The 14,277-nt window shown below is 32.4% G+C and overlaps 2 protein-coding genes across 7 annotated transcripts in view; one reads left to right on the top strand and one right to left on the bottom strand.

Moving 5' to 3' along the window:
• Positions 1–768, top strand: part of LOC118197821 (putative RNA-binding protein EIF1AD) — a 39,104-nt gene extending 38,336 nt beyond the window's left edge. For both annotated transcript variants that reach the window (XM_035369360.2, XM_035369359.2), the window contains exon 5: positions 584–768. In XM_035369360.2, coding sequence (XP_035225251.1) covers positions 584–728 — 145 coding nt within the window. In that variant the 3' untranslated portion in view covers positions 729–768. The remainder of the gene's footprint in view (positions 1–583) is intronic.
• A 10,788-nt stretch (positions 769–11,556) lies between these two features.
• Positions 11,557–14,277, bottom strand: part of LOC118193305 (uncharacterized) — a 160,132-nt gene continuing 157,411 nt past the window's right edge. For 2 of the 5 annotated variants that reach the window (XM_085825641.1, XM_085825642.1), the window contains 2 exons: positions 12,520–13,063; positions 11,557–11,851 (listed from right to left, as the gene is read on the bottom strand). In XM_085825641.1, the coding sequence (XP_085681767.1) occupies positions 11,704–11,851; positions 12,520–13,063 (692 nt within the window). In that variant the 3' untranslated portion in view covers positions 11,557–11,703. Of the gene's footprint in view, positions 11,852–12,213; positions 13,064–14,277 lie in introns of those variants that run through there. The other 3 variants (XM_085825643.1, XR_015043572.1, XM_085825644.1) reach the window with 3 other exon arrangements.

Below are 14,277 nucleotides of genomic sequence, written 5' to 3'. Positions count from 1 at the left end.
ACATATGGTGATGAAATCAAAATATAATAAACAATGATTTGTCAAGTTGTCGTGAACGATGTAAAATATTAGAAGGTGCAAAATGAACAATATTTCTATGTAGAATGTTTCAGTTTGAGATGTATGTCAAGCAGATATGCAGCTACGGAGTCAAATTATTGACCACACAAATTTATGCTGAAATGATTGTTTTTTCAATAACGAAATATTGTTTTTAGTGAGGAAAGGAAATTAGGAATCGGGGCTTTCTACATGTTTTATTATGGGGGGGGGGGAAATCAAAGGCGCATGCTTTAAGCATATAAAAAAAAATTCCTAAAAAACAAAAGGGGGAGGGTTGTTGGTGGCTTTGTGGTCAATTGGTAAATTTTACATCATTCCAGATATTGGATGTCCGGATGTCTGATTTTGTACTGTACTATATTTTTAATGTAAATACATCTGCTTTTCATCTGTTTAATATGAGATTATAGACATGTAATTGCTCACTATTCTTGGTCATAAAAGCTAGGTCCAAAAATCGAAGTATTTCTACCATAACTTTAGTTGTTAATGTATAAATATAGCCTTATTTTACTTTCAGGCCAGAGGCGTTTGCAGAAAATAACTCAACAAAAAATGAGAGGCGGCATTCTACAAATTCTGATGATGAATTGTTTGTAAATACTAACAGACCTTATGTTGAGTTCAGCTCATCATCAGAAGAGGAAGAGGATGAAGAGAATTGAAATATGTAAATAATGAAATAAATTTATTTCTTGTACAGTATTTTATTCATTTGTATGTGGTGTTCTCAGAATTTAATTACAAATTATGTCAGATGAGATTTGCAAAAATTGGTAAATTAGCCTTTTGTTTTTGCTTGGTAGTGAAATCGCAAAGACAAACCTAATAATATTATTGATAATGCATATAACATCAAAGTTGTAGCTATTAATGGAAAATTGGGATTTGTGTTGTTTCTTCCATCGTTATAACTTTTTACTTTACATCTAATTAAAAAACTACGAGTGGAATGGAGCAGATATGATAAATACCCAGTTATATATATATATTTCCAAATGGCAGGCACTTGCCTATAACGGCATTGCCACTACTAAGACCAGAAGTGGTGGTCATTTTATTGTGGAGGCACCTAATAGGTGGCCACCATTATGTAATAAGAAAGGACAGAATATTTTTGCATCCATTTACTTCTCCGGGGTTCGAACTCAGGCCCTTTGGTATCGCAGTCAGGCTCCCCTAACCACTCTACCGTCTGGGCGGCCAGTTATATTATTATTTAGTAGTAATTATTATTCAGTGATATTTTAGTTATACAGTCAAAAGTCGTTAATCCGGACTCGTCTGGACTTCGGCGATTCTGGATTATTGATTTTTCCGTATTATAGATCATCAGTTTAAATCTGGTAAGATGGCATGCAGAAATTATAAAGTTAAAAATATGAAACTATAATTTATGAAATAAAGGACAATTATGATCTAAAGGGTATCAAAATTTGCAAAAAGAAAAAGCTTAATATTTATTTGTTTACTTTACTTTCTTCGCTATCGGAAGCGAATTATAATGACGAGGAATTCGATTTAAATCATATCAAAGACGGAGTACATTGAGATGAAATACTACTTTAGTAAGGAATTATAAGCCAAATAAAATAAAATAGATAAGGATAGTGCTGACAGATCAACTTCCAATTCATTGCGCGCCACGGCGTCCCCCCGCCACAGAGCAGTGTGAAATTGATAAACAGATTTCGGAATGGTTAGATAAACAAAGGATGTGCTTTTATCCATTTTTTGCAACAATTCCACTTTTTGTTTAATGGACTTTTAAATATAATTTCTCTTTGTAGATCCTTTACGTATTAGTAAATAATAATTCTATTTGACATAATCGAAAGTTCAAGCTTACTTTTATAAAATTGGTCTAACAGTCTGCAAAAAATAATAAGCCGGATCCAATTCGAAGATTAAGGAACAACGCAATCTGCAACATTAACTGAATTAGATAATTTTAGCTTAGCTTATACCGTCTGTTATACATTAAACACGCATGCGTAAACATATTTTGGGAATGCGCACACGCATATTCACAGCCGTAAAGGTCTTACGCGCATGCGTCGAAGTTTGTAGCTTTAAGGTCCGAATTATAGATCATTCCGGATTATGGGTGTCCCAATTAATGACTTTTGACTGTATTATTATTTAAAGCTGCAGTCATATAATCAGATATTTATTATAAATTTATGTTGAAATATTATCTTGAGTTTTGAATACATTATGACCTACTTTTAAACCCCAAATAAGAAAATTAAGCTAAAAAATTCCTTTTCCATAAAGAAGCTTTAGTGCACTTGACTCTAAAGTTGTATACAATTTAGAAAAAATAATAAAAAAAGGAAATTATGTCTAGAATGCCAGATGATATGGCATAAATTTTAAATGTATCAGAAAAACAGAAATTTCATTTGAAAGACATGTGGTTTTTATGGAAAGCAGTGCTGTATGGCTATAGTTTGCAAATTGATTCTTTCGACTAAGCATATCTCATTTCAGTTTTATCATGCTGTGAAAAATGCATTGTTTCACAAAAATGAATTAATTTTTTTCCTCGAATATTGAACTAAATATATTAAATACTTTTTGAAAAATATGAATTTAAGTACCAGCTAAGCAAGAACATGTTTAATAATAGACTAAGCAAGAATGCATTTTGTGTTAGCAAAATATTTAATTTTTAATGGCACAATAATTTGATGGCGTAGTTGCTTTGAATTATGCAAACAAAACAAATCAGTTTTGTTAACTTTAATTAAAAAGGCAGAATATTACAAAAGAAACTTTTTATTCATCTTCTGTTAAAATAGTAATGACTACTAAATATGGGCTATTATTTAAAAAAACCAGGGATCTTTGATTGTAATATATCATATTACAAATATGTGCAATATAATAAACCAGACTGAAATTTATTTTAAAAAAGTGTTCCAAATTTGCGATGATATTCCCAACACTTATATTAAATATCATGAAACAGTAGGGTTTTTTTTATTTATTTACATCTGATCTGTATTTTTATTCTGTGTTTTTTTTTATACAGAGGTTTTCCTGAGCTCTGTGTTAAATCTGTGGTTTTTCGTTATGTCTTATAGCCTGATAACATTAGTTGAAAATTGCAGATCATGATAAAAAAATTGCTATGCTGGTTAAATAGTCAACATTTTTATTAATTCGTAATATCCAAAAAAGTTGCTGTGTCTTTTAAAGTATTAGTACAATGTTCTGTAATTTAAATCCTTTTTATTCCATACCCAGAATGACTGAATGTCTAAAGCCATGGAACACTGCTAACATGGCAGATGAAACCTGGGTTCAGAGCTGGATTAATCGTTAAGCACAAAAAAAAAAAAAAAAAAAAAAAAAAAAAACAAGTATGTGTTTACAGCATCAAGGAAAGTAAAATCGTAAAAAATTGATTGCTGAATGATGAATAAAATCATAAAAAGCTTGGGGCACCAAAAGAATTTCGCATTGCCAATTTTATCTATGTGTTGTAGTAAACCAAGGCCTAAAGAGAAGAAGCATGGGGAAAAAGCAAATGTAAATTTACATGGGGCACCAAAATCTAATTGCTTAGGAGCTTAAGTCTTACTCTGATCCTACGTGGGTTTCAAGACTTTCCCATGCATAACATAGGAAATAGCCTGTTTCCATTAAAAAGTCCTCTGCAAACACAATTGTAGAAATCCTCATCAGCTTTGTTGTAATGGTAAACAAATTAGTTTTTCAGGCTTTTAAATTTTATCCTTTTTTGTAAAGCAAATTACGGAAGGAATCTCGTATCCATTATGCATATATCAAGCATTTTGAAAATGTTTCCTATGTTTTAGACATTTTGAACTGTCATCTGTTTTGGACCAAGGCGTAGGCTTTCGGAGTGCCTTTGCTGAAACCAGCAAATTACCTCCACAACTTCACTAAGGAAAACTGAATAATTAAGAGATAAGCATAGCTAAAGTAAAAGGAACAAGAACCGTTAAGGGTTTAAAGAGACAGGATATCAATAAGGAGTATCTGTTTTGGATGCAACTATAAAAATGATTTTAAATTTCTAAAAATTCTGATTCTCTTATATAAATTTAAATGCACATGTAGATTTTTTTTAGTATAAGAAAATTTCTGCCTACTTATTCTGAGCTGTGTTTTATGATTAAGAAATTAAGAAAAGCTTAATAATTAAGAGTATAGTTTAGTTTATAACAGGGAATTTCTAGATATATGCATATCTGTCATTTAATGTATGAACTCTTCTGGGTATTTCACATTAGTTGACATACATATTTGTTACACTTTCCACCTGTTATAGTATTAAAGGTAAAATGATATGAAGACATAAATTTATTAAAGTAACAAATCTCATAAATTTATTTTTAAATCAAGGAATATGACTAATTTTATGTAACATGAAAAGATAAAACTGAAAAATTGTGTGATTACTTTCTTTGTACATTTCCCCAAGGTCAAATTTTATGGATTTGGTAGAAAAAGTTCTTACTGTATGTAAAATACTTTACATTAAAATGCAAAGTATTTTACATTTTAATGTGATGGCTTTTGAAAAAACTTGTACAAATGGAAATAATTAAGCATACATTTCTGAGAATTTTTTTACATTAAATGCCAGTGATAAGAAGTGTAAAGGAGGAAAAATCGATGAAAAAAAAAATCTGAAAGCTTTCAGGTTTTATATTACGCCCAAAGGAGCATTTTTTTAATGTTTTGCGTGTTACCTTTATTTATTAAATATCATGTTCTTCACATGTAAACCATAAAATTCAATTCCTCAGCAATATTGCAAAATAATTTAAAAAGAGCATATGTTTAGAATTTCTCATACTCAGTATTGCAGGATGGAGATTATTTTTTCCCCCTGTACAGTGTTGCCATTGCTCACTTAGATATCGTTGAGTTTCCTTATGAAAAACTCATATATGCTTTACAAAGTATGAAATAGTAAAACAAATTCCAAATTTGGGCTTCCAGATGCCCATATTCATTTGGCGACGTACGCTATTCAAAATTTGATGGCTCTAGATACCGTTGTTTTATCACAGTGCGAAAAACATACATATATTTATGCAGATTCTTCATTATTTAACTTATTTGAATATAAAACAGAGCTCTAATATTTGGTCACAACAATTTGAAATGTGATTCAGACTTTTAAAATTTTCAATAAAAAATGCCAAAACAAAATTAATAGCTCTTCTGAGCTAACACCCTTTGGGCTAAAAATGTGGTACAGCAGTGCTAACAGTAAGCTCCAAGACAATTGTAGTATTTTTTAAACAACAACTAACATTATTAATCTAATTAGTAGTTATCTAAGTGAAAGTTTGTAATTGTAATATCAATTATCCTGCTGACTCCTCTTATATTGCTTTAAAAATGAAGTAATAACAGTGCTGTGTAATAAAAGAAACTATTATTATTTTCGGAACATTGTATATAAAAGATGAAACTGGATGAAACAAAATAAAATGAGTAAATAAACTCCTGAGAATTAATACTCATGAAAAAATAAAGTATTTGGATTTGAAACAAATTAACTATTACATAAATTTTCCTCACAAGGCATTATGGACTTGACAGAAAGAAAAAATATTATACATTACATGTGTTGACAAATAAAAAATGACTAACTTATTGTAGATATAAAATTAGAGAAACAACATTCATTGCATTTTTTAAAATGAAAACAAATTGTGATATAAACAATGGCAAAATAATTTATCTTATATTTGCATGCACTCAGAAGCACAATTCTTTCTTAAAACTGTTAAACAGACAGGAAAAGGGAAGCTTGTATATTTTCCTCTTGACCATTTCCGACAAGGAAAAACTGTTCCCTACAAGTATGGCGTATGTCAGTAAAGAATAAGTGTGAGATTACAATGCACATGTAAGGATCTTTGCCTGAATATGATTAATCCTCTATAAACCAGTTTAATTTATGTGAAGAAGGTTATAAGTTAGCTGTTATTTCTGTGTTTTTCGGTGTCATTTTGAAAAAAAAAAAAAAAAAAAAAAAAAAAAGAGAGAGAGAGACAAGGGAAGATTAATATTTGGGAGTATGGAACAACATGCAGTGGATTTTTAAAGCTAATGTTCTGTTAGGCATATTATGAATTTTATGTGAAAACTGGTAAACGGCGGCAGTGCATGTTCTTTCCAATCTTGTGGCAGAATGATTTAGAGTTTAAGCTTTTTAAGCCTTTCATGTGTTAAATTTCTAATTTGTGTCTGTTGAATATATAACAACATATCAAATTGAATATATAACAACAGATTGCTATATAAAATAGCAACCCGTTTCTTCAAACTTCTGCCACAATGGTTGATGCAAGTTAGGCAGGATCATCAACAACTTTAATGGTCAATTAGAAAGTACGTAGGTATTGAAAAAGGTACATCATTGAACGGAAAAAAATGGCCAAAACTTTTAATGCTTTTGTAAGGAATTAAGAAATTTTTTCCATGTGCTTTTGTGGTGGACGAATGTACACACCAAGCTAGTTATTTGTAAGCTGAAGTTTGAGACCAAGTGAATAAAATTTTTAAAATACTGATGTTTCAATACTTTAACTGAATATAATTTTGCTTTAGTTGGATTTTAAGTATAAAAGCGCTGTGATTAATTATGAACAGTCCATTCTTTCATAAGAAATTCCATCCAGTATGCTGATCTCTTTCTTTCTTTTCGCCATCGACGGAACATCAGGCCCACTGGGTTAGGTGCTTTTCAGCTTGTTGGATCCCATCGATAGAATTAAAAATAAATGCATAAATAATTACAAATAAAGAGCTTAGTACTGTGTCCTCCGGGATTGGCCATGCTAAACGAGGAACATTAAAATAAGGACCAGAACATGGAAAGAAGGTGCATGGTGGGGACTGCTGAGACTAAGGGGAACACTTTTTACTATTATGGTACATGTTAAGCATGCAGATATATTAAGGATATGCTATATACAGGGTTACCACGCTACCTAGAAAACCGGAAAAAGTCAGGGAATTCGAAAATTGACCAAAAAATTCAGGGAATTAAAATATTTTAGTCAAAATCTGGGAATGTTTTACGGCTATCCTCCAAAAAGCAAGTTTTGCGCCAATGTTGGAAGCGATAGCTTTGTTGGCGAATTATGTATCGATGAGCTTCATTAGGGCAGCTGGCGTAGAGCCAATTTTCGCAGCTTCAATCAGATTGTCTTTTAGAAAGGCAAAGCAAGTTTGGTTTCAGTAACCTCGAGAATCCTAAGACTCGCATGTGCATGTTATGTTGAACTAAAGAAAATACCTTCCCATTCACGTATACAACAAAATCGGTTTAATTCTAATATACGGTACCATGGAAGCTAGAAAAGCCCCCAATGTACTCTGTTCTAATGTAAGAATCTATATGTAAAGAAAGAAAGGTTTCATAAACGTAGTGTAAATCAGTTTGCTAGAGTGCCGCTAGAAAGCGGAGGGAAGAACTCGCCGAGGGATTTGGCGATTGAACCTGACGGCGAGAATTTTCTCCTCCGCGATGTGTACAGGACTTTATAATTGACTGAGCTATTGCGAAGAGCAACGTTGCCGGTTCCAGAATTAAAGCCCAAGGGCACTTGATATAAAGAAATCCGGACGTGGAGAAAATCTCATATGAGAAAACGGAGAAAAGGGAAAGAAGAGAAGTACCAAAAGGAGCAAGACAATCCAATCGGACAAGTTCGCAAAACGTGACGAGCGATCATAGCTTTCAAGGAGGACCCAAGACAATGCAAATCAATGACAACAATATGCGAAGATACACTACAGCAATAGTTCCAATGACAAATTCAAATACAACTAAACAACCTCAATCAATAGTGCTAAATACAACACAATACAATACAACTATACAGCACAATTTTAATACACTACAGCAACTCAACAACAACCTAAGCAACCTATTTACAACACTACTATATCATCACAATGCGAAAAATCTCACAGCATTAGTTTTATAATTTATCAAGAATAATATTCAAGTTACAGAAGAACTTCAATCAAAATCAGATGCATTGGAAGTATAAACAGCTACCGATTCAGGAGCTTAAGTGAAAAAATTGTTGTCTCCTCCCATGAAGGTGTGAGCTGCAAGTGGTCTGACGCTTCTATCTTCGAAGAGAATTTCATAATTAAAGACTTGGGAGTAATTAACAAAGTCACATTGCACAGCTTTGTTGAAGAATTTTTCATTAGATCTTCTGATGTAATCTGGAATCTTCTCAAGGTTTAAGTCTCTGTGTAAAAGTTTATTGCGGATAAGATAGTGTGAATCAGTAATAATGCGCAGAAATTTGTTTTGCACTACTTGTAATTGATGCAGTTGAGTTTGAGTTACCGTATTCCAAGCAGGAGCAGCATAACAAAGTATGGGTCGAATGCAAATGGTATATATATGTTTTTTGGTACTCAAGCTAAGATTTGAATATTTTCCAATGACCGGGAGAAATCTGCATATTATGCCCATGGCTTTGCTCCTGACACTATCAATGTGGTTAGACCATGTGAGCCTTTGATTCAAAATAATTCCTAAGTATTTGTCTTTTGTGACCAGAGGAACAGCTTCCTGAAAAAGGTAGAGATCTTTAAAAGCAATGTTTTTCTTAGTTTTGCTAAGAATTAAAAGTTGTGACTTGCTAGCAGTGATTTTTACGCGCCAATTTGTGCACCAGTCTTCTACGGCATAGAGGTAATTTTGCGTTTTGTCTATTGCATGATTAGCTTGGATGGATTTAATTGCAATCGCCGTATCGTTGGCATAACATGCTAACAGAGAGTAATTGTCTAAACCAGGGTGAGGAAAATCTTATATGTAGAAAAGATATAGCACTGGACCGAGAATACTTCCTTATATTCAGCTTGAGATTGCTGCCTAAGCGGACAGTATACAACGGCATCCAAGAGATATCACCGAACAGCCAGGAACAGGAAATTGTGGAGCATGTGTTAAGAAACGTTGTTTGACTTTCGTGATAATTTATACTCGGATTTTCGTACATTTTTTGCTCAAAATAGCTAATCTATTAATTAATTTACTCGCGCAAAAAATATTTTCTTTTCCTTTAATGTTTAAGGAAATTTAAAATGATATTCGTTTTATGTACTCTTGATAAACTTGACCTGCGAACTTCGGCGACAGATATTTCACGCATACGCAGCTGTTTCTCTCTACGTTGGAACGGAGCCATTCCTGTTGCAGAGAAGTTTTTTTTATCTTAACAATACATATTTTTTTTTAATTCTAACCTCCATGTACGGTACACATGGGATTTGGCGACATTATGATGAGCAGTAACAACAGTTACCTCTTTCTGTCTCTTAGTCTCTGTTTAAGAAAGTGTTGGGCAGTAAACCGGTCATTTTGGTGTTGGCGGCAGTTTTCAAAATTGTACAACGGCCGTAGCGAAGACTAGGATTTTACCGCAAAATCTTTTAAACTTTTTTTTTTCTCATTTTAATAAATGCCTTATTTTTCATTTTGCAGTAAAATAAAAAAATAGTAATCAGTCATCTAGGCTAACCTTTAATATTCGCCAAAATAGCATTGATTATTGTATTTCAATTTTTAAGTAATTAACTTCATTTTAATGTTAGTTATATCATTTAATGTTCTTCTTTCGTCTAAATTTATTTATTATTAGTTAATAATACTTTCAAATTTCTCTGGCATAATTCTGAAACTAAATCTAGCAGTATGATGACATGCTATCACGAAATTTTAATGTACGTATTTTTGTTTATGTATGCTACTAAATAAACATAAAATAACCTGAATTTATTTTAAAATATCATTAAATAGATTTCTTTCTTTTGTTTAGCTGCAAAATGTCTTCAAAAAAACTCATTTTTTAATCCAGATTGGGCAGATTCTAATCTCAATCTTCAGTGGAGAAAACAACTCTTATTGTAGCTATAATAGAAATGTTTTCAGGATTATATATAAGTCATATGCAATTGGCAAATTTTTGTGTTTTCAGGTGGTACCATAATTAAATTTCCTCTCAGCGCAGCCAACGCGCACTATGCGGATAGACTGGAATTTTTTCAAAACACACCTGGAAAACCAGAAAAAGTCAGGGTGTTCCATTCTCCTCTTTAAGTGGCAACCCTGTATATAATCAGGTGCAGATGAATAAATTGTGGAATACATTAAATGAATTCTGGAATAATCATAATATTAAATATAATTAAGAACAAAAACAACAACAAAAAACACAAGACATGAAGTAAATTAATATATTTGCAGAGCGGGCTGCTGACCCCAATGGTGTCCAAGGAAAGATGTCACTCCAGGCTGTCAGCAATGCTTTTAGCAATGGTAGTGCAGTCTCTAATGCGGCTGAGCGTATATTGCAAAAACGTGTTTTAATACAGCTCATCGACATCCCTACCTCATGTAGTTATACAAAGTAGTTTCTCTATACGTAAATTTCATGAAGCAATGCAACAAATTCGATAATTCAAAGCTCGACTGCAGATACAGTTTACTTATTTAGTTATTTTTTCCATAACCTCATCCATCTGCAAATATGTATCGCTTTATTTACAACAAACACATAACTAAAAAAACAAGCATAAAATCTGAAAGCTTTCTGATTTTATATTGCGCTCGAAGGGGCGCATTTTTCATGGGGGATTCTAAACGGGATTTCAAAAATGATACAGACATTCAAAGTCATTCGATGCAAAATACCGTTAGACATTGTAACGTCTTTGCGCTGCTACGCTACCAGTATAATACCAGTAAGAAATGTAAAGTAACTTAGCGCATAAAATATCCGTGCTTGAAGATGCATGCGATGTTAATGTAACTGAAACGTTTTGAAATCGTTGAGTTTGTTAATCAAAAATTCATTAAAGTTTTACAAAATATGAAATAGATAATAAAACAAATACCAAATTTCTGCTTTCAGATACCAACTACGTTATTAGATAGGACTCAAAATTTGATATCTCTGGGTAACGTTGATTTTAACAATGCCAGAGAAACATATATACATTCATGCAGATTCTTCATTTTTTAAATATAATACAAGGCTCTAATATTTGGTGGCAAAAATTTGAAAAGTGATTCAGATTTTTATTGTGAACCAACACAAAATGCGAAAACAGAATTAACAGCCCTTCTGGGCTAACACCCTTTGAACTAAATATATCAGTAGGCCCCATAAAATAGCTTTGGGGACGGAATGCGGGGTACCAGTTTCAGACCACTGCTTTATGTAACACATGAAACTCAAAGAAGTTCACAAGGGACTAATGAGAAGAAGGTAAGCAGAAGCCAGAAACATTCGATATTGCTGTTAGGAATTTTTTTCAAAAACTGAAAAATGCATTATAAACTACTTAAGAATTTCAGAAGGTAAAATTACATTAATAGATGAAAAATTATTAGAAAAGATCTTTCATGAGATAAATAAAAACTAAAATTCATAAGCTATATTTCAGTGAAATAAACACAGATAAGAGAATCACTTTATAGCTTTTTCATTACATATACATAATTGATATTTTCTACATATTTTGCTTTACATATTTTGGTATACCTTTTTCAGCCAATAATTTGTAAAAAAAAAAAAAAAAAAAAAAAAAAAAAAAAGGCAGTTTTAAAGATCAAGTCCAAAAATTTGGTGGCAGCATGAGCACAGCTCTAGGACTCAGTCGTATTTCTTCCCATCGGATATCATCCGCGAGTGTGTGATCCATCTGGTTCAGTGGCAGGATGTAGCGTCCAACTGGCCACAGGCAGTAATGCAGGAACCTAATGACACAAATACAGGTAGTGGCTGGCACACAGTACTTTCATAAGATGCAATTAAATAACATATTGTCATATCAAAAATATTGGCACAATACGTTCAGCAGAATATAAATGAAATAATATGGGGAGTATATGATTTTAATTAATGATTTCGAATACCAAACAATCTTATGTACATTTTTAATTGAATATGTATTTAAGCAGCATTTTTATCTCCAATTTCTTCTTTATTATATAACGATTAATATTAGGAAATATCTACATAAATAATCTGATTGTTTATGAGTTGAAACATACATTAATTAGAATCTGCATGTACAGACGTTTTCTCTCATTTTTTTTCAGACAAAAAGAAAAAAAAAATTGTTCATTACTTTATTAAAGCGCGATAGATACAACTTCAAGATAGGGAAGGGATGTAAATGTTTGTACATTTAAAGAAGCTAACATTTATACACTGAAAAGCGAAGGGCTGATTTCTTTTATAAGCAAGTTCTCAGTTATCACATGGAATAGTACTTAAAAAATTATCACCTGAAAACGCTCAAAAAATTGTCTTCGGTCGCAAAGAGCAGAATAAAAACTTCAAAAAGCTTAAAAACTACAGCTACTTGGCATGAAGCGATCTCGTATCCTTCTGCCATTTACCAATGGTAAATGTAACTTGCCATTTTTTGTTGTCCTTTAACTTGCCAGCAGGTAATCTAAAGATATTTCTTTCTTTTCCATGTCTGATCTCGAATGTAATTGGGCCATCGTCATCTGGGTCCAGAACAGTTTCTAGAGGTACAGGTTTCACTTTGCGTCCAGCCTGTTCTTCATACCTCGAGACCACTTCTTTCATTTCTTGAACAGTGAAAGCGTGTCTCATTTTCGATGTGACGTTATCTGCTGACATCTCTACTACAATGGTATCATCCGGATGGACATCTGGGCCAAGTCTTTCGCTGATAGCCGCCAGAAGAGCAGCAGGAACCCTCCTAGGAAAAGGATTGGATAAGGCAGGTAGACTGTTTGAAGTATGAATATTTCCAAGTTTACCGGGGCATGGAGAAAATGTGGAATTATTTGTGGAACCATCTTCTAATCTATCCCAGCTTTTAGAGCGATTCACTAGTATTCTTGATTGTGGTCCTTTCCTCTCATCAGTCCTACGGGCAATTTCAGGCAATGATGGGATACGAGTGTAGTATTGTCTGTCTGACATCAGATCTAAAAACAAAGGTAATTTCCATTTGAGAACTCCATTAACAAAGAAAACGCACAATTTAACACTTTTTAATATTGGAGCATTAATAGGATTAATTTTTTATTGGAAATTTCACTAATTAAAAAATTTGAATATTAAATTAAAAAAATCTGGAAGTTTTCAGGTTTTAACTGTCGTCGAAAAAGGGATGTTAAGGTTTTTCACACTCTCACTTACTTCGCAGTCTACAAGTTTGCTGTTACACTCACTCCTACTAACCCCCGTCTTTTTACTTCCTTGTACGAAGTAAAAAGGAAGTTTGTAATCGCGAAAAGTTTCAGGCATCATATTTCAACGCAAATATCCATTTTTACCGCTATCGAATGCAATTTAACGATATTTTTGCTTGACATCTGTACGGAAGGGCAGGATAAAGGACTCTTTCCGCCCAAAAAAATTGTAAAACTAATTTTAAATTAATTCTGAAGAGAATTTTCCGTGGCGTCTGTGCGTACGTACGTATCTCGCATAACTCAAAAACGAGTAGCCTCAGAACGTTGAAGTTTTGTATATAGGATACTATAACATGCAGATGTGCACCTCATATTTTGGTTGCAATCGGCCGCACCAAAAAACCAAAAGTATATAAATATATGTATATATATTTCCACTCTCTGTTACTCGGCTCAGTTTCTTTGTTCTTATATGTTTGTCAATTGTGCATTTTTTGCTTTAAAAATGATTGAATTATGTTGTTCTTATCTTCCGGTTAAAGTTTTTAAGCCTTTAGTGAACCTGTATGCAATATTTTTAGAATTATCAATAATTTAAAAGTTGTTTAAGTGCCGCTTAGCCTAATAATTGTTTCCATGGCAGCCATCGCTTGTTTACATTTGAAACAGCAGAATAGTGGATTTGTTTCCAATCTAGAGAAAGTAAGCTTTGCAATAACAAAGATAATGCCTTCTTTTATTATTGCGAATTAAATCATGCTTAATCCATTCTGGCATTTATTCGAGGAAATAAGTGTTTAAGATTTCCTTCATAATTTTCAATACAGACATTTTGAGTTTTTATGTATTTTTGCCTTGTCGCGAAGTGAGAACTGAATTAATTGAATGAGAAATACTGAATCGTCTGTGAAAAAGTTTCTTTCTTTCTTTCTTTCTTTTTTTTTTTTTTTTTTTGTTCCTTACTTAATTTCTTTTATACATCGTTTTAGATTTATTATTATATT

This window comes from Stegodyphus dumicola, chromosome 10 (assembly GCF_044657685.1).
Source record: "Stegodyphus dumicola isolate Sdum_Otavi_A_Nest chromosome 10, ASM4465768v1".
Taxonomy (NCBI): domain Eukaryota; kingdom Metazoa; phylum Arthropoda; class Arachnida; order Araneae; family Eresidae; genus Stegodyphus; species Stegodyphus dumicola.
Note: the sequence above shows the minus strand (reverse complement) of the source record. Positions and strands in the feature narration are given on the sequence as shown.